This window comes from Eretmochelys imbricata, chromosome 4 (assembly GCF_965152235.1).
Source record: "Eretmochelys imbricata isolate rEreImb1 chromosome 4, rEreImb1.hap1, whole genome shotgun sequence".
Taxonomy (NCBI): Eukaryota; Metazoa; Chordata; order Testudines; family Cheloniidae; genus Eretmochelys; species Eretmochelys imbricata.
In genome coordinates, this window is record NC_135575.1 from 141,220,249 (window position 1) to 141,245,855 (window position 25,607).

The 25,607-nt window shown below is 42.4% G+C and overlaps 1 protein-coding gene across 4 annotated transcripts in view; it reads left to right on the forward strand.

Annotated features, from left to right (window-relative positions):
- EXOC6B (exocyst complex component 6B) overlaps window positions 1-25,607 on the forward strand; it is a 449,711-nt gene that overhangs the window by 72,294 nt on the left and 351,810 nt on the right. For 3 of the 4 annotated variants that reach the window (XM_077816057.1, XM_077816060.1, XM_077816059.1), the window contains exons 3-6: window positions 5,216-5,263; window positions 9,369-9,459; window positions 9,558-9,603; window positions 13,078-13,282. In XM_077816057.1, coding sequence (XP_077672183.1) covers window positions 5,216-5,263; window positions 9,369-9,459; window positions 9,558-9,603; window positions 13,078-13,282 — 390 coding nt within the window. The remainder of the gene's footprint in view (window positions 1-5,215; window positions 5,264-9,368; window positions 9,460-9,557; window positions 9,604-13,077; window positions 13,283-25,607) is intronic. The other variant, XM_077816058.1, reaches the window with a different exon arrangement.

A 25,607-nucleotide genomic window follows, 5' to 3' on the forward strand; every position in this document is an offset into this window, starting at 1 on the left:
CTCTTTAGGGACAATGACAACCACCCTCCCCTCCAAAAGACACCTTGATTGTCTCCAGAGTGTAACACAGTTAGCCTTTCTTACTTGGAAGGATGGGGCAGCCTGATGTGGGACCTTTGGGTGGTTGTATGGAAGTCTAAGTGCAGAAGATGTGGCAGGGGAAAATACTAAAAATTTCCCAGGAAAAATTCTTTGGAGAGTAAAGAAAAGTTTTTCATGTTCTAATATGCTGAGGTTTTAAAAGTAACCATACATTTTTTTATTGCAGTGTATGTGTAAGGCATGTCCTAGCAGGACTCCAGGTTTTACTCATACAGGCCTACCATCCTGCAGTGATGCATGCAGGGAAACTCCTGCTCTCGCTCGGAGGCCCATTGACGGGCAGTGCCAATTGCAGGATTAAGGCCACAGAACATATGAAAGGAACAGCCTACTCTTGTATCATTGTTTCTAGCCAAGAATACCACATTCTTTGAAAAGACTTCTTGTGATTTCCCAGCCTATAAATCACTTCTTTATGGGTGGCACACTGTGAAGTCCCTTCATGTACACTTAGGGATCCCTTGATTTCCATAGCCATCTGATTTATAAAATGGCCCCAGAGGAGAAGAATGCAGAAATCTTGTTTGTAAAAAGTGGTGGAATCCTTCTCATGAGGGTTTCCCTGGAGACCCATCCACGGATCCAGCGGAGAATGTTCATTTTTTTTCAACTATTCATTCTCTACAGTATTTGTTTTTGTTTTTTTCCTCAGTAGTTTTAGTCTTACATAGTTCCATAGCATATGCATTAAATCTACATCTTCAGTATTTCACCTGCAGCATTTATCATTTATATATGCTTTTGTTTAAGTTTCTAGAGTTCTGTGTAATCTTATATTTACAGTGTTGCCTTTCAGGCACTCTAAATAGCAGGACTCAACCCCATCCCCCAGCATGCCATTGAAGTGCTAACACCGCTGGAGTGAAACCTGGCACAATACAAAGTGAAGAAGAATTCTGTGTCCATTTTAGGTGGTCAGAATTGAAGTTGAAATTTGCATCAGAACATCAGGGTTAAGTCCTCTAACTTTTTCAGGCAACACTGTGTGCTTATTAAGGCTGACACATAGTCAGGAACTCTCTTTTTTTACAACTCATCCAGAAGATATCTCCAACAATGCAGCTCCCCACTGGGACGCTGGTTCATTATGGTTTACCTCCCTTAGCTAACAGTAGTAGCAACTTATATTTTGCAAGAAAAGTAACCCAGATGAAACTAAATACTGTATTCACAGGAACAGATCTTCAAAGAGGCATCACTTTTACCTGGACAAATTTCTAATCATAACAGCATTTAAACTTCTGCTTACTCTTTGTGATTATAACTGTGCAGCCTTAAGGTTGCACTAATTCACTATTTTACATTTAATCTCCTCGTTTAAAAAAAGTAAAAGAACCTTATGCTTATTTGGCTGGTAAAATATTGTATCATGAATGTCCTCAGCACTGTGTACTGCACTCTCTTCTCCTTCGTATTCCTGCTCATAACTCCTTTCAGTTGGCCTTTCATTGCTCTTCTCCTGCCCTCCTTCTGATTGTCTCTACGCTATAATTAATTTAAACAAATGCTTGGTACCACATGTTCCATATAGAGAAGAATGAACTAAATAAGCCCCTCTCATGATCCTTCACTACCATATCCTCATCCTTCCCAGGCCCCCACCTGCTGTTTGTTACCCCTTGCTGTGCTTGTCTGTCTTAGATTATAAAATCTCCAAATCCCTTTGTCTGAAAAGCTCTGTGTGTGTCTATGGAACTCCTATGTAAATAATCATCTGTTTTTCTGTGTGTGTCTGTGCCTCTAAAAAAACTGAAAATGTACAAGGGTGGAACATATTCCTGTTCGTTTTTGCTTTAGCTGGGATTGAGATGTAATTTTAATAGAAGACTTGTATAGACTTGGCATCATTTTTGGAGCAGGTTTAAATTAGCCTACGTGAATTCTTTTTCGTAGTAGGATTTTCGGGGTATAAGAAAATAAAATAATCTTCAGAGGAGATACCATGCTCCTACTCGAAATATCTCAGGACATCATAAAGGAAATGAGCAGTTTTTGTGTAGGGCAGTGAGCCAGGAGAACTGAACCTACTGCAGGAGGTGTGGGGAGCGCCGCTATGCGACCGCTCCAGTGAAGTTGTAAAAAGTTAAGTCATGAGGTGAATCCTTCTTGCCTGCAGTGCGATAAGTTTATGGTAACAAGCACAAGCAGTTAAAGTCTGGCAGTCATGGGGTCTGGACAGTTCAGGCAGCTGGTATTGGGATGGCTGTATAAAGCCTTTCACTGCTAGGTCACCAGTTTCAATCTGACCCAAGTTGGAAGTGGCCAAAAATCATTGCCATCTGTTGACCAATCAGCGGCTACTGTGGAATGAGTTGGGTCTTGGTCCTCTTTCTATCATAGATCCTCCTCCCAACATCATAATTATTTGTCTTGTCAGCGTTCTTGTGAGAGATGTAAAGGGTTGAATGGCTGACGGAGACTGAATGATCCTCCCATCTCTAGAACTGGAGTATTCCAGGTCACGTTTGAGGTACATTGTGGGGTGATATAGGGGAAGTTTTCATTGCCATACATGTTGTAATGGATAAGCAGAGGACCTCATTTCTAGGGTGTCAGTCTGACATGGTTCACTGGTACTAATCCATTCAGGAATCTTGGTTGCTGCACTTTCCTCAGCATGGCTGCAGCAGCAGATCCTTGCTACGGCAGCCATAGCAATTGGTCAAGACATCAGAGTTTGTGGTGAGTAATGGTTTCATATAAGGGAATCATGACAAGGTGAAGAGTTGAGTATAAGCCGGGGTGGGCAAACTATGGGCAGGGGGCCGCATCCGGCCCTCCAGACGTTTTAATCCGGCCCTCCAGGTCCCGCTTGGGAGTGGGGTCCTTGGCTTGCCCTGCTCCGGCACTCCAGCTGGGGAGTGGGGTTGGGGGTTTTCCCTACTCCGTGTGGCTCCCAGAAGCAGTGACATGTCCCCGCTCTGGCCCCAAGCGCCACCCCCGCAGCTCCCATTGGCCAGGAACCACAGTGCGTGGAGACTGGGCAGTGCGTGGAGTTGCCTGGCCACGCCCACGTGTAGGAGCTGGAGGGGGGGCATGCTGCTGCTGCTGCTTTTGGGAGCTGCTTGAGGTAAGCATCACCCGGAGCCTGCACCCCAACCCCCTACCCCAGCCTTGATCCCCCTCCCGCCCTCCAAATCCCTCAGTCCCAGGCCAAAGCACCTCCTGCACCCCCAGCCCTTCATCCCCAGCTCCACCCCAGAGCCCGCACCCCCAGCCGGAGCCCTCACTCCCCCGCATCCCCAGCCCAAAGCACCCTACTGCACCCACAACCCCTTATCCTCAGCCCCATTCCAGAGCCTGCACCACCAGCTGGAGCCCTCACTCCCCTGTACCCCAACCCCTTGCCCCCAGCCTGGAGCCCCCTCCCATGCCCTGAACTCCTCATTTCTGGCCCCACCCCAGAGCCCACACCCTCAGCCGGAGCCCTCACCCCTTCCTGCACCCCAGCCTCCAATTTTGTGAGCATTCATGGCCCACTATACAAGTTCCATACCCAGATGTGGCCCTTGGGCCAGAAAGTTTGCCCACCCCTGGTATAAGCTCAGCTTCTCTTCTGCTGGAAATAGAGGTGATGAGGGTGGGCTGCTTGCTCTTATAATCCACTATGTTTTTTTGTTCTCTGTGGCGGCTCAGGGTGCTGTGATCCTGCCTCTTGCTGCTTTTGTATAAAATCCAATGAATTCAAGTAATTTTTTTAAGTTATGGATTAGTTTTTAAAATTCAATAATGAGAGAGCTGAACAAGAAGCTGAAATCCAATGGAAGCTTGCAGGCACACAGTATTGCACTGATCTGCTGCTAAGCTCGAATGTGTATGCTACCAAAATTCTTTTTGGTCAGTTTTTCCTCCCTGTCCAAAGAATATGTATAATAGGGTGGTTTGCCCCTTAAGGGCTGAAGAGCTTGGGCTAGTGAACCCTGATGACAGAATTATCCAGTTCACCTGGGGTGAATTGGATAATTCCCTATACAGTGCAGCAGGTGGCTGCAATGAAGGAGGAAGCTCAGGAAGCTGTGATAGTGTCTGCAGAGAGAGAGGCTCTCCAGGGCAGAGAGGCCTGGAAAAAAACCTGACCAAGCCGGGGAAGGATGGCAAAGGCTCCAGGGAGTATATTCTGGGTGGAGGAAGAGAAACCTTTTGTTGTGTGGACTTATGAATGGACCTTGTTTTGGGGTCTGAATTTTATTTGCAAGTTATTTTATATTAATGAGCTCAGTCCCCAGTGAGGGATAATTTCTGACCAAGAAAAAGCCTGAAATGAAATTTATTTGACCAGTCCAAGAGGGGAAACTGAGGCAGGCTCCCTGTAGTTTGACCTTGTGCTACACAGGCATCCATGGGAGGCAGCCAGTCCTGTTTACAATATGTAAACCACTTAGTTTGGAAGGTCTTTGCGGCAGGAACTATTTTAATTTCTGTGTGTTGTATAGGAGCAAGCACAGTGCCCTTTATAATTATAAACTTTTTAACTGTTGATCCACAGAATGTAGACTTTGCAGGATTGAACATCTCTGTTTCAAGAGCAGGTACCATGTTGACAGGGAAGGGGAGAAATGGATGAATCCATGTTAACTACTTTGAACAGTTCATATAAACTGTATTATGAAACAAGTGAGCTAATTGATATTCAGTTTTTAAGAAGTCATTCACTTGCTGACAAAAAATGCATTTGACTTAGGGACCAGATTATGCCTCCTTTACTCATACAGAATGGAATTCAAGGAGGGAGGTACTACTTTACATGAATAACAATTGCAGAATATTGTGCTGGGGGGCACAGCTTTTCAAAGGTGGCATCTAGCCGTGTTACCCCTTGCTGTTTTCCACTGGTGTCTAGTAACTGGCAAGAAACTCTTCCACGTCCACCTTCATATCACCTGTGCTGCTCTTCGGATCTTTCCTTATGTCAGAAAATCCACTGAATGCCTTTTGATGAACAAAAAAACAAATTAACCTCATCTATTTTACGGGGTGCAGAAGAAAATTGTAAGAAATTGCGTGGAAGCTGGTGAAACCCCTAGTAAAGGTTCTTGTGCAAGCAACCAAAAACCCTCTTGATTACATGTAAATTTTAAAATTAATATGTTTTTTTTCCCATTTCCTCCCACAGCATCAAGTGACAGACACGAATAGAAAACTGCAGAGTGAGGGGAAGGAAGTAAGCCCTGTATTTTTAAAAGCCTCCCTTATATGATCTATTTGCTTTGAATATTTTAATGTATTATAATACTGATAGATTGCAGAGACTTGTAGTTTCAGAACTCCACAGCTGTGTGGGCAATACTAGTGATCACTTGTGTGACCATAGTGTTAAATCTGTAAAATACTTGTGATACCTGTACCTAATTTTCAGTAAATGTAATGGGGATGTGTATGAAGTGACTATCCCTTTCCATAATTCGTGGATTAAAACTCAGTGGGGGGGAACCTGGAAAGCAGGAAGACTTTGAAGTGATAATGGACAAACAGTGGGCTCAATCCTTCACCCCTAACTAGTGTCAATAAACACTGAAGGATCAGGGTCCCAGTTTGCAGAGCAGTACGGCAGTAGTAAAAGTCAGTGCGGTCTTCAGCTGCATATGTGGAGGCATCGTACCATGGAGCAAGTGAAACTCTGTATGTTTTGGATGTGATTTTCCCCTTTAACTGCATTCAGTCTTCTACATCTTAAAACTAAAGGGATATTGAGAAATTGAAGGGAAATTGTTGGATAGCAACACAAGTGGTCAGTGAGCTAGAGGCACTGATATATGAAGAAAGATAAGTGCCAGTTGTGTGCATATATATATAATATCTGAGAAGTGTCTAGAAATGCCTATTCCTGCAACTCATCTTCTTGTCCTCCTGGAGGGACTCTCACCACTTGTTCCTTACTCCCATAGAAATCTTCTGCTCTTCTCTCCTCTTCCATCTTCCTAGTTCACAGAGAAATTCACTTTATTGCCAGTACTTTCAAAGAAAGTACTTTGGCTTATGGGCTTAAGATGTGGAAAAGACCTATTCCATCTTCCTGCCAATGTTGGATAGTTCCCTGTGGTAAATATCAGTGTTTTGAAAAACTGTGACCCCCAACAGTGTACTGCTGGTGAGTGCACTGTTCATGCATCTGTAGGACTGGCTCTGGAAGAGATTGAGATAGCCAAGTAATAACTTAGTGACGGCCGAGAGGACATCAGTGTACAAGAGTCTGAATGGAGTAAACACCAAGGAATGGGGGAGATTATTTAGGCTGATCCAGGGAGGCATAGCTAGGAGAATAAAGGGATATGATTAAGAAAAGGAAAAGTTAGACTTGATATCAGGAAAGAAAGAGGCTCTGCATATGGGAGGAAGACCATGGCCAACAGCTCTGCTCTTCGGTCACAATGGAACTCACTACAATAAGGGTAAAGCTCTTCTCTGTGAGAGACAGAGCTTCTCTTGGGTGTCAGCCCAAGACACTGAAATGAACTCCCTCAGGAGCTAAGTGCAAGGGACATTTCTTTGCCCTCATTACTCTAACATAAATGTATAACTCTGTGTGTGTGTGTGTGTGTGTGTGTGTGTTTGTGTTTAAAAAAAGGAAATCCAACGCAAAACACTCCCCTATACACACTTCTCCCCTTGGGCAGAGGATGAGAAAACAAACACATGACACGTTACTTCCGTTTCTTGATGTACTACTGAAAGGTGCAAAGATAGACAATGGGTGAATGCAGTATAAGAACCTACATAGAAGGAAAAGAAAAAGACCTATTGGGGTGAGGACTAGTCTCCCACAGGAAGTGGTGGAGGCTGTGATACTTTGGCCATTTAAAATTTGACAACCACTGGCAAAGTGTGTGGAGAGATAATCTGTTTCTGGGTGAGGGGGGTGGAACTGATGCTTCTAACAGAGATTAGAACCGGCAAACCTTATGGGAAAAACAGACTCAAACCACTTCCATAACACCAACCAACCAACCAAAGAGGAAAACCAAAAATCCCCAAGAACCCCAAAAAGAAAAAAATGACTGGAAGATAGCTAATGTAACACCAATATTTAAAAAGAGCTCTAGAGGTGATCTTGGCAATTACAGACCGATAAGTCTAATGTCAGTACCGGGCAAATTAGTTGAAACAATAGTAAAGAATAAAATTGTCAGACACATAGAAGAACATAAATTGTTGAGCAAATGTCAGCATGGTTTCTGTAAAAGGAAATCATGTCTTACTAATCTATTAAAGTTCTTTGAAGGGGTCAACCAACATGTGGACAAGGGGGATCCAGTGGACATAGTGTACTTAGATTTCCAGAAAGCCTTTGACAAGGTCCCTCACCAAAGGCTCTTACGTAAATTAAGTTGTCATGGGATAAGAGGGAAGATCCTTTCATGGATTGAGAGCCGGTTAAAAGACAGGGAACAAAGGGTAGGAATAAATGATAAATTTTCAGAATGGAGAGGGGGAACTAGTGTTGTTCCCCAAGGGTTAGTTCTAGGACCAATCCTATTCAACTTATTCATAAATGATCTGGAGAAAGGGGTAAACAGTGAGGTGTTAAAGTTTGCAGATGATACTAAACTGCTCAAATAGTTAAGACCAAAGCTGACTGTGAAGAACTTCAAAAAGATCTCACAAAACTAAGTGATTGGGCAACAAAATGGCAAATGAAATTTAATGTGGATAAATGTACAGTGATGCACATTGGAAAAAATACCCTCAACTATACATACAATATGATGGGGGCTAATTTAGCTACAACTAATCAGGAGAAAGATCTTGGAGTCATCGTGGATAGTTCTCTAAAGACGTCCACGCAGTGTGCAGCAGCAGTCAAAAAAGCAAACGGGATGTTAGGAATCATTAAAAAAGGATGGAGAATAAGACGGAGAATATCTTATTGCCCTTATATAAATCCATGGTACACCCACATCTTGAATACTGCGTACAGATGTGGTCCCATCATCTCAAAAAAGATATACTGGCATTAGAAAAGGTTCAGAAAAGGGCACCTAAAATGATTAGGGGTTTGGAACAGGTCCCATATCAGGAGAGATTAAAGAAGCTAGGACTTTTCATCTTGGAAAAGAAGAGACTAAGGGGGAATATGATAGAGTCTATAAAATCATGAGTGGTGTGGAGAAAGTGAATAAGGAGAAGTTATTTACTTGTTCCCATAATATAAGAACTAGGGGCCACCCAATGAAATTAATGGGCAGCAGGTTTAAAGCAAATAAAAGGAAGTTCTGCTTCACGCTGCACACAGTGAACCTGTGGAACTCCTTGCCTGAGGAGGTTGTGAAGGCTAGGACTATAACAGGGTTTAAAAGAGAACTAGATAAATTCCTGGAGGTTAAGTCCAATCATGGCTATTAGCCAGGATGGGTAAGGAATGGTTTCCCTACCCTCTGTTTGTCAGAGGGTGGAGATGGATGGCAGGAGAGAGATCACTTGATCATTACCTGTGAGGTTCACTCCCTCTGGGGCACCTGGCATTGGCCACTGGCGGTAGACAGGCTACTGGGCTGGATGGACCTTTGGTCTGACCCAGTATGTCTGTTCTTATGTTCTTAACAACCAAAACCGCAAACAAACACCAAAACAAAATCAGAACACAACACACACTCCTTCCCCCACCTCCCCTTTCAAACTCCCTTGTTTACACCCGTGTTCGCTGGCTCCTGTGTTGCTGCACCTCTGCCACTGGCTGGCTGTTTGGCTGCTTTTATAGGCCCCCTAATCAGGGCTCTGCTTCTCTCACAGCACACTGCCCCCTACCAGCCTCTACAAACTGAAAAAGGGAAAAAAAAAGACCCCCACACATAACAGAACAAACACACTACCCACAAAAAACCTCACTTTCTGCCCCTAAGAACCGGGAGTTTGCTTCCTCCCTTCTCCTCTAATAGAACTCCCACTCAAACTCCCCTGTTTACAGCTCTGTTTGCTGGCTCCTGTGCATCCATAAAGTCTTGCTTTCGTTATGCTAGGAGGGGGACCATACTGTTTTGCATATGTGGAGTGGAGTACAGTTCATAGATTGTTTCCAAAAGGGATCATAATGAGCCAGTCTAACCTACTGCATTACACAGACATAGAACTTTGCTTAGTAACTTCCTGTGGGTTCGAAATTCTTCCCTACTCCATGAGTGAATAAATGAGTTCCTTAGCGCTCTTAGCAGGTATTGTTGTAGACCTACTGTGGGGACCTTGTTGAGAGATGAGTACACCATAGAGATGTACATACAAGCTGTTTGTTTACCACTGTTGGCGTAATTTAATTTAATTTTCTTCTCTTTAAGTTGGTAGTAGCAATGGAAGAGCTGAAGCAATGTCGACTACAACAGAGAAATATTTCTGCTACCGTTGATAAACTAACATTGTGTCTTCCTGGTGAGGAATCTGAAATTGATCATTGCTACTTGTACAGTTTCATCTAGATTTAATTTATTTTGTCTTTAATGTATGTATCTTTTTTCTTTTCTCCCCAGTTCTGGAGATGTACAGCAAACTGAGAGAGCAAATGAAATCTAAAAGGTAAATTTTACAGACTGATGCATATTGAAGAATCACAAAGCACCAATGTGGAGGTCTAAGTTAAACTCAACAAAGAGGTTCTCAGGAGTTGAGAGATCTATACTGCAGTTTGCTCAGCTTTGAAACTATCTAATTTCTCATTAGTAGCTCTCAAACCACTCTTCTGCTCATCCTTTCATCAGTCTAATCCAAATGCAGGTGCAGATTAGAATAGTAGTTGTAACAATGTATAATCTTTCCTCATATACCAGGTTTTTCTAGAGAATAGGTTCATAGTAACGTACATTTTTATTTATATGTTTCAATTTGACACATACACACAAAATCCCTATCCTAGGCTCACCATTCAGTCACATAAAAAACATTGAACTAGCAGTTGCTGCAAACCAGAAATAGCTTACTAGACATGAAATGCCTCCCCCCTCATTCCTTTACCCAACAAATACTATCAGCCCCTGTGCTTCTGGATCCCCCAGAGCCTTGCATAAATTGATACGCGTCGCACCTGAAAGTCAGACTAGAGTGGGGGAAGTTAGAGCTTAGAAGTTAGAGTTAGTTATTTAGCTGTTCAGTAAGGGGTTTTCCCCATTAGTATCTCTGAGCATGGTATAAAGTAGCCTACTAGTTTGTCCATTTTTGACTATGTGTATAGCATTGGTGAGGGGCTTATCTGTTGACCGATGACATGTTCATTAAAATGTTAGTTGCAGCTGGGATTCGTAGCTATTGTGGGGTGTGTGTGTGTGTGTTTGTGGGGGGGGGGGAGGGGAAGGAAGCTGGATCTGATCACAGTGGTGTGAACTGAAAGGAATTCATATGCCATATGATTCCCTCATTCTATATAGTGTTTCCATGAACTGATTCTGAGAATCACTTCAATTTTTCTTTTGATTGATTTATTTTGACTTGTACAGAAATTATTATTGAGGGCCATATTTAAGTAAAATCTGAACACTTAGTTTTTGTCTGGATTTGATGGCTCCATTTACTAAAGCAGCAAAACTTGCCCTTTTTGCAGCTGTCTCCTCCTGTCTTTTTTCTTGATAGCCCATAGGGGATGGGTTGGTAGTGTAAACTTCAGGTTTGAATACCCAGTCTCAGTTGGTTTACTATGTGTGACATGCTGGAAACGAAGAACAAAGTACAGTCCAAACCGAGAGAGGATTGACTGTGCAACCCACAGGACAGGAGAGAATGAGACCCAACACTTCCTTCTCCAGTGTCCAAAACACAAGGAAGCGAGAGAGATTTCCTCAGGTGATCAGGACTCGTTAGTCTCACAAAGTGATGAGGAAAAATTGTACCTGAACCTGGGAGAAAAAGAGGGATGGTGGAGATATTGCTCGATGCACGAACCTGTCACTGCATTAGGATTCAACACTGCTGACAGACAGACTGCTGACAAACCCCCAAAACAGTGTACGGCTCTAAGGGGATTTTTCCAACCACTGGCTGACAGCTGAGGGATGTCCTCTTTGGTAACACTTGCACAGCTCTTTATGCCAGTAAAGTCTCACTAAATTGTATGTGGCCAGTTTAGACAAGAGAGTGAAGTATGAGATCCTTTCTGCTCTGGGTTTGTACATGAGAGATCACCAGGGCAATATTCTTGGCCAAAAATGCCTTCTTGCCCATCTGTGTACCTGACTGCCATCCTTTTACCCCAAAAGCATTTGCATTTCATTGGTGAAATGATCCCTCAGTGCATGTAGCTTGTTAAGCACTTTGGGATCATTTGGGGTGAAAGATAACCTCATGTCAAATGTTGTTAGATACAAAAATATCAGATTTCTGAAGTGGGTTGAGGCGCCGCTGTTCTTGTCCGAGAGAGCAGAACACAGTTGGAAGCCTTGCTTGTGCTAAGAACTCACCAAGGACTTTGGGGCTAAAGCTGCATTACTTCATTAATAAGAATCACTGGCCTCTGCACTTACTCCCTGCTCCAGATATTTTAGACTTTGTTTTCGGCAGGCAGTCATAGACCTCATCAGTGAACACACACTGTCTCTGCAGGCCACATTTTAGCATCTTCTACTTCAATAAACAATATCCTAAAATATAACAAAACCCCAATGTGTGTTTATTCCTCCAGTTTAAGCTCTGGCTTTCCGTCCACTCTTAAGTTTCTCTCTCCAGAGGGGATTACATTTTATTGTAAATAGCTTTTTGTACCCCACTGTAATATAAATAGTGCCCCATGTTACAAGGTTAAACCGTGTGACTGCTGCTCTTAATGGTCCTTTCAATTTTTAGTTAAAATAATTTCCCCGACTTGACTCTCTGTTTACATAACTATTGTTTTGAAAAGAGATTTGAGTGTTATTTTTTTAAGTGACATGGTAGTGCATATTTTATGCCTAAGCACGTATTTTGCTTGAGTTGGGGTTTTTTACTCCCGTTCTCCTGGCCAAATTTCATCTCTGCTGTGTACCTACTTAAATTTTCACCTCCCCAGCTTTTCCCTTTGGGCATGGTATTCTGTATTACCTCTCCAAAACTGTGTCCTGTTATGGTTGCCTTATTTTACCCTAGAGACATGTTAGTGATGATCAAAATAATTTTTCAGAGATATCGCTAACAGCTCCATAGTCAAGGTTTACGTGCTGGGACTGGACGACTGGATGGATCAGTCGATAAATTGCTGTGGTCTGTTCATTCCCTCTGAAGCATCTGGTGTCAGTCACTTTTGGAGACAGGATACTGGGCTAGGTGGACCAATGTTCTGATGGTTTTCCCTTCGTCAGATCTGTTACGTTCACGATCAGCTAGCGTAGCTTAGTCCTTTTGGATGGAAGGTGAGTGCTATGTAAATGTGAATTCATGCTCAAATATGAAGTACCTAGGAATGGAAGTAACAGCATCAGAGCAAAGCTTTTTGGGCCAACGATGGTCGTTGTATCCCAAGCAGCACTTAGTCTCGATTCTCATGGGGGCCTCTGGCACTATAGTAAAATAAATAAATGAAGCTGGGTACGAATAACAGTTTCCATTCCTATGGCGCCTTTTAGCCAGGGATTTCAAAGTGCGTTTCAAATGCTGTGCCTTACGGCACCCCTGTGCGGTATGTAAGGGATATATAGGAATTACTTGATCTGCCACTTAAATGCAGCCACTTCTAGGATGGGAAGCTTTTAACAGTGCTTGGCAATATTGAAATCATTAGACAGGTAGCCAGATCCGACTCTCAATGGGCACAAGACAGACATCTCTTTAGTAAAGCAGAGCCATTTTACACAGTCACTTCTCAGAGTATGTCCACACTTTAACCTTGCTAAACCTCAGTTTATCTAACTGCAAATGTGAGAATAATTCTCCCTTATATTGTACAGGAGCATTGAGGTATGTGTACTTCTGTACAGTGTTTTGAGATCCAGGGTATATAGAAGTGCTAATTTATTGCCATCATCCTCTGATGTCAAGTGGAACACCAGAATAGTCTTGTATACTTCTGAGTCTGATTTACACTCTTCCCAGACATTACCCTGCATTGAAGACATTAGAGCACCTTGAGCATACATACCTGCCACAGGTGAGCCACTACCGCTTCTGCAAGATCATGGTGGATAATATCCCTAAACTGCGTGAAGAGATAAAAGATGTTTCCATGTCAGACCTCAAAGACTTTCTGGAGAGCATTCGTAAGCACTCTGACAAGATTGGAGAGACAGCGATGAAACAGGTAGGGTCTTGTGTTGCATTCTACTGTTAAGCTTAGCATGCCTGTTCAGTTTTAACTGTCCTTTTCTATGCTAGAGTATTTAACGTTTGTAGTTCAATGTTTCAAAAACTGCTTTAACTATTAAGTAAGTGTTGCCATATGAAACTGAATGATCCTTTATTCTACAGCTGCTAGGGGTGTCTGTTTTCTGTTTCTGATGCAACTGCAAAGCGCTGACATGTTTTTCTGTACTTTGCCCTAGACTTCTAGTAGCCCAAAGTCGAGGAGGCCGGGGTGCGTTGTATAATCCAGATCTCCCATTTAGCAATGTAACATGGCATTTGTGCTGCTGTGCTGTGCGTAGTGAAAAATTACAGAGCTGAAAGAGCCAGTGTCAATTTCCCATGGTCAGTGTAAAACATTAGCATGCAATATGCTTTTGTTTCTGCATTCTGAGCTCCTTCAAAATAGTAGGTACATTTTTACACTATATGTTTTACAAATACCTTGCCATTGCATTGACTTTGAAAGCGATCCCTGGTTAATTGTACATAAATGTGTATTAAAAAAACCCCAAAACTAGTTACAGCAAGGAAATACCACTTTTCTCACTATTCTTTAAAACTTCTCAATGATTTTTTCTTTGTCTTCTAAATGTCATTCTTTCTACAATCTTTTCCATTAATTGGTTTCCTTCATGTTGTGTTTGCTGTGTTGTTGTCCTTGTTCAAAAACCCTCCTGTAACAGAATATAGAATAGGCTTTCTACTCTGAGCTCCATTACTTTGGGAATAATGGATAGCAAACTTTTTCCATTCTACCTAGTACTTACGTTAAGTCAAGTTAGCATCTCTGAATCTGCAAAGAAAATGGCTCTGATCATCTCCTCTTGTCAGAGACTCAGACACACATAGTAACAATGTCTGGAAAGTGGTTTTTTTGTCTCTTGGTATTTAAATTGCTCTTATTAACTGTTCTGAATTTACCTGATGCTAACAGTTACTAGAGGACTAATTGTTTATGGAAAGACTTTTTTTTTTTCTGGCCATGAAAGCCAACCCAGTTTCTTGAAAGGTCATTCTTTGCCGTGTGCGTGGAAAGAAGTAATCATTTTCAGTCGTTTTTTGGGGTCCAACTAATGAAGGGAATGTGCTGTTCTTCAAATACGCTCCATGTCCAGCTAAGGAGGCTTGCTAATTGTTGGAACATAAGGGCTTGCAGATGTTCTGTCTGATTGTTTTAGTTTCCAGTGTTGTTGTCGTTGTGACATTGGGGGCAGGGGTGAGGCTAGTTAATGCATATTGAAAGCTCATAGCAGTATGCATTGGTGTCTTGTGGGCAGAGGTGACACAGGGGAGAGGTGCACACGTACACCTGTGTTTTCCTCGGAATAGGTAGGCAGAGTAAGAGTCTGATGAATCCATCTTTTCATCCTCGCATATCCACATCCCACATTGCTTCCTCCTCTGCTGTCTCTCCATCTCTGGCGAGGACACTTATTACCCTGCCCTAGCCTTCTCTCCTCCCACACATGGACTAGTCTCATCCTCACCACCTCCGCTTTCATTTCTGCCACTTCCAGTGGAATGGCTGGGCCACCTCAAACATATATGCTGCAGCTTCTGATCTGTGTCTCATGTCCCTCCATCTCCTTGCACTCACTGAAACTTGGCACTTCCCATCTGGTACAGCCTTTCTCATGGTGGGGTCTCCTCCTCTCTCTCACACGCTGTTCCTCCTGTTACTTCCAACACTTCTTTCTTCCACCTTCAGTCTTTTCAAACTGCACATAATCTCTCTTTTCTCCAATCCTCTTCCCCTCCCGGTAGTTATTATCCATCACTGTCCTCTTTCATCTATGAGTTAGATGTGTGTCTTGCTTTCTGTTCCTCCCTCAGTCTTGGTTCCTTCAACTTGTATGTTGATGACCCTGTGATGACTTGGGGAATCTGCCTGTACAACTTAAGAGTTTTGATTGATATGATGAAGTTATTATGAAATTGCTGTATCATAGGATGCCCCTGGATGTATGTAGATTCCACCCTTGCTGACAAGGCTGTCACATCCCTGCCAGGCCAGGGATAATGATTAAGGCTACATTTTAATCATGGGTATTTTTAGTAAAAGTCATGGACAGGTCACAGGCTGTGAATTTTTGTTTGCTGCCTGGCCCATGACCTGTCCATGGCTTGTACTATATACCCCTGACTAAAACTTGGGCTGGGGGATTCTGGGGGTGTGGTCTGGGGGCACCGCAAGTGCAGAGTGTGTGTGTGTGGCCCGGGACCCCTGCTAGTGCTGGGGAGGAGGGTTGGAGGGGCTTGCAGGCTCCCTACCCAGCTGCCCAGAAGCTGCAGGCATATCTTTGCAGCTCCTAGGGGGAGAGAAGGCCAGGGGGCCTCTGCCCCCACCATGAGCAATGGCTCTGCAGCTCCCATTGGCTGGGAGCTGCAGCCAATGGGTGCTGCGGGGGTGGTACCTGCAGGCAGGGGCAATGCGCAGAGCCCACTGGCCCCTCTGTCTAGGACCTGCAGGGACATGCCTGCCAATTCTGGGGAGACCCCCTAGGTAAGTGCCGCCCTGTATCCCAACCCTTTCCCCAGCCCTGAACCCTCTTCCACACCCAAACTGCTGCTGCTCCCCTGGAGCCAGTCGCACGGGCCGCTGCAAAAGTCATGGAGGTCACAGAAAGTCACAGAAGCTGTTACCTCTGTGACAGACATGCAGCCGATGTATCATTTGATGTCAACAGGTGGAAACACTTGAATGACAATAGGTTGGCTGAAGCTGGGCAAAATACTTCCTTCAGCTTGTTTTGGGGGGAGGGAAGAGGAGAGAGTGGAAAATTCCTAAACCAGACAGAGACAAAGGCGACAAAGCTGGAGTTTTAAAGGGGTCTCTTGCGGTGGGCGGGAGGAGAGACCAGGTAAGCCGCACTGGAAACAAGGGGCAGGAGAGAAGATGGGGGTGGACCAGCAAGGTCAGAGAAAGTGTGCTGCGTGGGGAAGGCTCCATGTTTCAGAATACAAGCTGTGCACCACAACAGAAAGAACCTGGATGGCTCCTGTGGACCCTCTCCCCATCCCAAAGAATACTCTGGAGGAAACTAAGGCAGGGAAATGCATATGGGGTTTATTATTTTAGTATAGAGCTGTGTATTTCTCATACAATTAAGTAAAGAGCAATGGTGTTAGAACCCTCTGCAAAGTCTGTGCTGTGTTACGCTATTCATGTGCCCTTGAACAGGTGAACTGTGGGCCCAGAATATCCACAGGGCTGGGATTCTGGGGGAGGGGGTGGTTGAGCTGTGTGGTGAGCCTGAGGAGTCAGCACTGGTTCCATGGACTGGGCCATATATAGTGAGGTTGCAGCTCTCACAAGGAGCATACTAGACAGAGCGTTTGTGCCTTGAGACTATATCTAGGGGCAGGACTTGGGCTTTGTTTAGACTCCAGAGGCTTAAGTCCCTCTGGGATTCTGTGGCTGGATCCCCTCACAGCGATGTGAAGAGTGCCCAAGACTAGGGGTGCTCTTGACGGGAGCTGTGACAGACCCATGCAACCCTGTTGCCTCTGGCTTCTTCACCCTTAGCTCTCTGATTCGATCTTCAGCCCTAGTTAAAGTCTCTTGGCTATTGTTATGGTTACCCCCTGGATCTGGGCTTCACTAAGCACTGCTGTCTCTTTTGCCCCCTTTGAAGATTTTTCTCTCTGATCACTGCCTCATGTGCGTCAATAGTGCTTGATCTTATGCTGCCTTCCTGTTCATCCACCACCCCTTTGGTCTTAAAGGCTTCTGAACTGAATTGCATTACTTTGGATTACAGGTTTTTTTCCCAGTGACCCTTTTGAGGCTGCACAGGATCTGTTGAGTATCTTTTGGTTACTTGGGGAAAAGTTTAAGAGGGAATTTTTTTTTCTTCTAGGCAGAAGTTAATAAAATGCTAAGCGAAACAGACTATTGGACAGAGGAGATATGACAGCATGACTCACTAAGTAGCAAATATTTAGAAATCTTGAATACGCTGTACTGCCAGCTTCCATTTCTAAAACACCTTTTGTACAAAAGGATCCCAAAGATTTCTGCAGGCTTATTAAACTAAGATGCAAACAGTAAAACAGGGCTTGCTTCATCCGCTGCTGAAGTGCATCTGTCTCTGGGTTGGGGCCTTCTGTTTGTTTTTAAACACACAACAGCACTACAAAGCACCTTAGGAAATGATGCGAAGAATGCCACTTCCAATTGACACTGCAAGGGAAGTTGGAATTTGACTAGTGCATTGGGTTTACTCTGGCAAAAAGTGCCATGTGATCTTTAGTGATCAAAAATGACCAGGGACCTAAATTTTGTGTTGCCAGCAGCACAGTGTCCCTTCACATCATATTGATGGAACTGAAGGAAAGAGCTCCCCCTGCTGACTTACCACACCACTTCTTGCATCACTATATCTTTTGCTTAATCTGTTCGGTTTCTGATTGATAGTCACTCCGTAATAATATCTGGCCTGGGAGTGTTGAACAGTGATTGGCAGTTCTAGTGGGCTGTGATAGGGCCTATGCATTCGGGTTAAATGAGCATAGCATAAATTCTGTTCAACTCTCTGATTTTGCCAGTGGGGAGCAGAAAGAGTTTGATACGATGGTGAAGGAAATGATGTTTTTGTAGCATTACGAATCTGAGGCCAATGATGACGAGAGCTGAGAATTTCATTTTGTGATACTCGGAATGATCTGTCTTGGAACACAGGAAGCTGTAGCTATGTCTCTGGCTGGCATTCAAAGATACTGGGAGTTCTTTGGCTCCCTCTGTTGGACAGGAAACTGACAGTGGGGGTGAAGTCAAGTCATAATTCCTGGGGTCAGTCTTACGAAGGAACTGGGAGATTTTTGTGTTGCTCCATTGAGAAACTGATTTTTAATTCCTTTGCCGTGTGTCTGTGTTAACTCTGAACCTTATTACCTGTTATCCCATGGGAATCTTTGCTGCCTCAAACATTGTTACTAAATATATAGCACTTATGCAGATGAAAGAGTCTCGGTGTTGAACTTGCTTTGGACTTTGGCCCCATGAACCTGGTTTTTTTAAGATCAGAGTTATAGGGTTGTTGGGAATGCATTACATCTTATTAACACTTGATGATATCCAGTATGTATTTGTTTTATATAGCTTAACATCGGAAACATTTCAGGCGTGTGAAAGAGGTCGCTTAAAATGGTGCTGCATGCTAAGTATCCAGTGTGAGCACTGTGCGCGTTTTGACATAGGGGGCCAAAAATAACCAATCCAAAAGTCATTATCGGATAAAGTTTATGTCTGGACGGCCAAAAACATTCAGCCTGCTTTTCAAAGAGACAGATGGAAACAAGCATATTTTTCATAGCATCTGTAGGATGAATTGTCACAGTTTATGTTGAGTAGGTAGTGAACTCTTGTTACGAGTCTAAATGTGCTGGTATTCTGGTCATATTTTTTTAAGGTGATATTTAATTGTTTTAGCCACAGATCCTATTATTTCAAGCCAGATATAACAATTGTATGGTGAAAATATAGACCCATAACATATTTTGACATCTTTGAAGTGGTGTAACATGTGACTTGGGGGTATGTATTCCTAGAAAGTGGTAAAACATATCAGCCACGCAAATGAATGAATATACTCTCTTAAAAATCTGTTGAGATATAATCAATATTAATCTGTGTTAGATAGGAGTGCAATGTCTTTTCACACAATACTTTGCACTTCCTTGATGTCATTCATGTGAGGAACACAAGGCACTTTCAAACACTGCCTCGTAACAGCCCTGTGGGAAAAGCAAGAAACTGATAAAAATTATATTACATTGAGAGACACTGGACAAGTACCGTTTGCAGATCTGAGAATAGAATACAGATCTCCTGACTGCATCTTTTTCTGAAATTGCTTTGTACTAGGCTTTACCCTTTTTATATATAATCAAGCACTTCATTGCTTGCTAAGATTTGGACAAAGATCACTAAAGTGTATCTGCATATATGCTGCTATCATAATGTTACACTTGCTGTTTAAAAGGAAAATGTCAGCACAGATGTCAGATTTCTTTCATATTTTTCTAACTTCTTTTAAAAACCATTTAATCAGAGACCACAATTGCTAATATACATTAATTAATTATAATTGTAGAGTTATTCGTGGTATCATTACAGGTTGAAGTTAAGGTTGTTAAGACATTCAAACATGGCATTTCTGTACCCTAATACGTTTAGATTTCTTTTAAATTTCATCTGAACTCTGAATTCCCTGGATTTATAATGCTTAGTTTTGAGGTACAAACATCCCTGTATGGTTTTTACTTTAAATTACTGATGTGTTCTCTCAGCCTTAACTGCTTCTTTACAGAGTTTTTGTCTGGGAATATCAAATAATAGCACACCTAAATGGTGGAAGGTAAATGACATGTTCATTTATTGTTTAATGTAAATAGCAACATTACTGTACACAATAATTTGCCAAATATTTAAATGTGATAGATAGCAATTGCAGAATTGGCGTGAGTATTTACCAGCCCAGGCAGAAATTTACTTGCTTGCCTGCCGTTTGCCATGATGATCATGGAAAACTAATATTTACGTGCCCTGGATGATAAGAACTTTGTAAGTTTGAAATATCTCCTCAGTAGTCTTGAATTCTTACAGATTTGGGTTGACACTGGGATGCCCTTAGGTTGAATAGTAACTAACATATGTGATTCCACTGAAGCCAAGAGGATGACTTGTTGTATAGGGTGCTACTAATCAGTGGTTCTCAACCTGTGGCCTGTGGGCCACTTGCGGCACAATCAGCATAAGCTGCGGCCCATGTGACATCCTCAGGGCCATACAGGTAGTACTGGATGCGGCCCACAGTGGGAAATAGGTTGAGAACCACTGGCTGAATAAAGGGTTAGCTGGTTTTCAGAACCCTGATCTGAGGCTGGTTGGGACCTAGTGTGAATCTATTCAGCTTTCTGTTTTGGGTTGCTTTCACAATGGCTGACATATTTCCAAACATCTGAGGACGTTCTTGTCAGTTAATTTATTTGAATTGATGGTGATAAGTTGAGACGTGGCATGTGGCAATTTCAGTATTATTGGGAAATCCTGCTATGTCCCAGTGCTTCGTTTTAAATGTAAACACATGCACACCATCCTGAGCCAAATGAGCAAAGCAATTCCTCTCTGGAAAGGGGGATAGAATGACATTTTCTCAGACTGCTGCTAGAACTCCAGATGCTGATTGTTGGCCTTTCGATGGCCCGGGAAAAATGTTAAGAAATGCATTTTGTGCAGTGTTTTTAATTATCATCATCCCCAAGATTTTTAAACTTTGTGTAATCTTCTGTAACACATATGGAAGTTGTTTTTTCTTTGTATGTATATTTTATAGTAAATTAGATTTAACTGTACGTCTCTGAATGCATTGTGCAGAGAATGTCCCCGCTCTACTGTGTGTCAGACTCTTGGCAAGAGCAGATCTATTCCAAAGGTCGTTGCTTGTACTTTGCCTTTCGTGCTTGCCTTGTTTCAGTCTTAGGATCCCCTGCCACGTGGGCTGCATACGCCAATGCCAAGTTTGAGGTTAGTTCTTAATGTGCTCGTAAGATCCGCGTGTCGTGCTTATTACTATGGGACCTTGTTTTACAGACATGGCCGAGCACTGATAAAGTATTCCTCAGGTTTCAGCGTGTCCACTGAATGCTTTAATCTTGTCCCATGCCAGATGTTTTCTTTAACAAGCACAAAAAAGACAATAAATTTAAATAACGTATAGTCTGACAAAAGCAGAGTAACTTTAAAGGGGAAAAACTCTGTTAAAAGGACCAGCCAGGTCACCTAGTGATGGCGCAATGTCAGACTAGCTATTTTGTTTTGCTATTCTAATTTCACTCTTGTTTTTCCCCATCTGGGTAATTTGGTAACTTGGAACTGATTTTCTGAAATACTGTAACTGCAGTAGAAACTTGGTCTGGACACTGTTGTTGTTGTTTGTATTAAACTAGTATCTTTGGGGACCCTCTTGTGCCAGCTGCTGTTCAAACCAACGCTAGGAAGACCGTCCCTGTTGCCGTCTAGGCTTGTGACAAGAGGCAGCAGGTTCATGAAGCAGACAAATAGGAAGGGGATTGACGAGGAAGCAGTGAAACAGCATGATGTCTTTCTGTTGTAGATTATTTTACTGTTAACAGCTGTTTAATCGAAAGATGCCATTTTAAAACACACAAGTTTGAGAAGACTTAAAATGTTTTTGTTAACCATGTAGTGCACGTGTGTGCAGACAGAGAGAGACTAATTTAATGGATTAATATTTTTTAAACTGTCAAGCCACCATAAAATCGCCTCTTCTCAAGCCTATTAGAAATAGCTTGAGAAAATAAACAGGCTTTACATTTTATTTCAGTACAAAATGCCTGTGTGAAAAGAAATATTCATTTTTATTTCATCTTTAATTTTTCCTTCTAATCTTAGGCTGCTACTTCATTAAGATTTGACATCTAAAATTGCATTCCAACCATTTTACGACTGACTGAGCTGATCATTTAGCACTTGCCATTCACTGTATAATTAATCAGAAAATTTCCTAGGAGAGATTCAATAAAGTGTCTTCCTCCAAATACTGTCTACACATTCTGTTACAGTCAGGGTGAGATCTTCAAAGGTTTATAGTTTCTCTTTAAAATTGTTGGAAACTGTTGAAAAATACTCTGGACTCTAAATATCTTTTCTTTCAAGACAACAGGTGTTTGAGAATCCACCACATCCCTGGTATGTTCCAGTGATTAACCGGACTCTCGTGGCTGGCCATCTCTGCATTAGGCGCACACAGCCAGTAAAGGATTGGATACTATTGCAAGTTAGGACAGGTACATTGGCTAAGCTGTGCAAGTAGCAGATGTGTGAGCTCTAGTGTTGATACTAGCCTGCCTGTCTGTATAACTCTCTCATGAGCATTATTTTCATCCAAAACAGAGGCAAAAATATTGGTGTGTAATACCTTCCAAACAGTGGGCTCTTTCATAAAAATTGTACCTAAGATGCTTTCGAGCTTACACAGATAGCTGAGACAGGGAAAGGTCTGTTTAGAATTGAGACTGAAAAAGAGATGAAGTAGGAAGACGCCAAAAGACTTTTCAGGATAGCAGGAGATGCAGAGGAGAAGACTCTTGCATTGACAGTAGCGGGATTGTGTGGAGAACCAAACAGGAGACCAGTGCTACAAGAATAGATGGCACAGGGACACAAGCAGAGAGAGTTGGAATAACTAAAGGGAAGATTTTAAGAACGATTTTTAAGTGGATCCTGAAATGAATGGAAGAGCCAATGGGGTTGGCCGAAAGTAGATGTGATGCGGGAGGGCTTCCTTGTACATGTGAGGAGATAGGCTGCAGCATTCTGACCAGGCTTGGAGTCTGGTGAACTGGGACTTGGGGAAGCTAAAGGCCAAGGAGGAAGGAGATGAAGGAATGGATGAGGATTTCAGTGGAGGTGGAGGTGAACGGCACATGTGGGCCATGCCGTGGAGGTGGTGGTAGGTACATTTGCCGACATAAGCATGTTTCTGTTCCCGTGATGTGTGTTGTTTGAGGTCTTTATGCTTTCCTGTGCTTTTCCCCACATCACAAGATTTGAACACAAATATGCTTATTATCATAAAAGAACTTTTATTCTAATGTTTCCTGGCTTTCCATGGAATGTTTTTCTGTTTATTTAAGAGGAACTCTGTGCCTTTAAGTCTGTGTTTAACATTTATACTTTATAGAAATTTTATTAACTAAAGGGGATTCTTCTGAAATTTTTATGACTTCAAAAATTAAACTGCTAAATCACAGAGTTTGTTTAGTTCCGTGTATCTATGACTAATGGCCACAGGGACTATAGTATTCCTGTAGCATGCTAGGCTACTCTGTGGAACTGGTCAGAGACGTGGCTACATCATTCATAAGTAAACTCAAAAGTTTAATTATAGGGCAGCCCTATAGTTGCTGGACCAGCTTTTCCTATAGTTGCTTTTTAGGTTTTTTTAAACTCCTGAAACCCAGGGATGTTTCTCAGAATAAATCTTTCATCCTCCAACTGTCATAACATTCAAGCTACACTAAAAAAGGCTAACAAAAGCAGAGAAATATCAAATTGAAACCAGCCATCTTTAACTTACCTTGTGCCTACTTATTGTGCCAGAGGACTGTAGTTATATGGGGTATCGTGAATACCACACTGAAGTCAGCTAAAGGGTACTGTTCAGTTTATATATATATCGCTTCATTGCTGGAGCGCTATCTCAGTGCCTAGGACAATAGGGCTCCAGTCTTGGTTGGTCTCTCTAGGTGTTAATGTAATAACATTTAAGAGTTTCGCAAATTAATCCACCTTTAATTATTTTAAAAAGTCCCTTTAAAAGTTTTCAATATTAGGTGCTTGTATTGTGTGTATGTTGCAACTTCCCTTTACTGTCTGTAGCTGGTGGATATTCTAGTCACTGTACCAAGGCTGACAGTAGATATTACAAGTAAAGTTGATAAGGCTCTGGGAGCCCATGTTAATGTAGTAGGGCAGCAGAATATGTAGTACGGTGCATGAATATGGAACTCCTCTTCTGCAGAAGTTAACAATTTACAAAGATGGATGACCAGTAATTTTACTTGCAAATGGGGGAAGTAAGGTACAGACTGGTTAAGTGACTTGTCTGAGATCACGCAGCAAGTCTTTCTCAATGTCAGGGATCGATCCCAGACGTGCCTAGAATTTTGTATCCACTCAAAACTGCAGAGGTTTGTTTTAAAGACTTTACGTTGGAGTTTGGTCTGGGCATGGGATCTATAATGACCACCAGTGGGCAAGACTTATGTTTTATGATTCATCTGAAAGATAGCTCCTCTGGCTGCATGTTGTCCACTATACGTAACACCCCCCGGGTCACCATCTTTGCTATGTGACTTTTGGAGGTGTTCACAGTTACTGACCTGGGCCAGCCCTTTTCAGTTTGTGAGATTTGAGCAGATGACAAGTAATGTGGAAAGGTGCACCCTCTAAAACTCAACAAAAGAGCATTTCAGCTCATTGGGAAATTCTGGAATCTGGTGTGCTAATGAGGAGGAAATGAGTTAAAATAGAACATATTAAGGGACTATTACACTTTACAATGGATCTTAATGATTAATTTTAAGGGAGCAGTCTCCATAGCCTCTAACTCATTGAGCACACTTTGTATGACACTACTATACAAATTACAAATGTGGTGTGTGTGATCAAAAAAAAGTGAAATCCTTCAGCAAACCAAGTTTTTGAGTTTGTTTTAATTTAAAAAAAAAATTTTGCTGACAAATTCAGGCCATTTAAGCCTCCTGACATACTTTTTAAATTCACATACGTAGTAAATTTAGACCAGTGTTCCATTTTTTTTATTATTGAACAATCACTTCAGTTTACATTAAATCTTGCCCCTCTCCAGTTGGATGGGAGATTAGAGAAGGCTTCTGAGGGGTAAGAATGTCTTCATCAGACACATGATCGTGTTTTTTGAATTCAGGAGTCACCCAAGCATTGCAGCCTTTGAATGCGGTTGATAATTGAAATGCAAAGTCTCTGATAACCGCACTTTATTAATTTTTGTAGATATCTCATGGGTTTATTTTTATGGGGAATCAAAACCTCTCTCAGGACGAGAGAGAGGGAATGGTGGCAGGCAATGTAAGAGTATCATCATTAATGCAGTACCATAGACTAGTGAGATGAACTCTTTTGGGCTTTGCTGGGCCATGTGAAATCCATTCTTGGGATTGAAAGGCCAGGTATTATGTGCACTGGAGGTTAGAAACAAGGGAAATCTTGTCTAACTGCTTCCTGTGTGTCTCTCTTACTTTAGCTTTTCTCTCTCATGTGCCCTTCCTTATGCTTGGATCACTTTCCCACTTACTGGGTACCAACTGGCTTTCTTCTCCTCAAACAAATACCTCCTTATGGCCCATTTTGGATCCCAGCCTGCTTCCTTCACCTAAACTTTTCTCTTATATTTTACTTGCCTGACATAGATTGTTAGCTCTTTTTTTTTTTTAACTTTTGTCAGAGGCTTTTATTTTAAACCAACCAAACAATAAAGGTACAGAGAACCTAGTTTTAGGCAAGTCAGGCTTTTCAATGATTTGTTAGCGGTCGTAGGTGGGACCCACTCCTATATCTTTTTACGCGTTGTAGAGAAAGGGACATACTGCTCAGGAGTACCACTCAGTAGCAGGCTCTTGGCTTTGCTTGCAGAGTGCTGTGGACATTTCCTATTAAATAGTGAGTAGGAAATAAAAGGAAGAATGCTTGGGACTAAATCAAGCGCTGGTGTGCA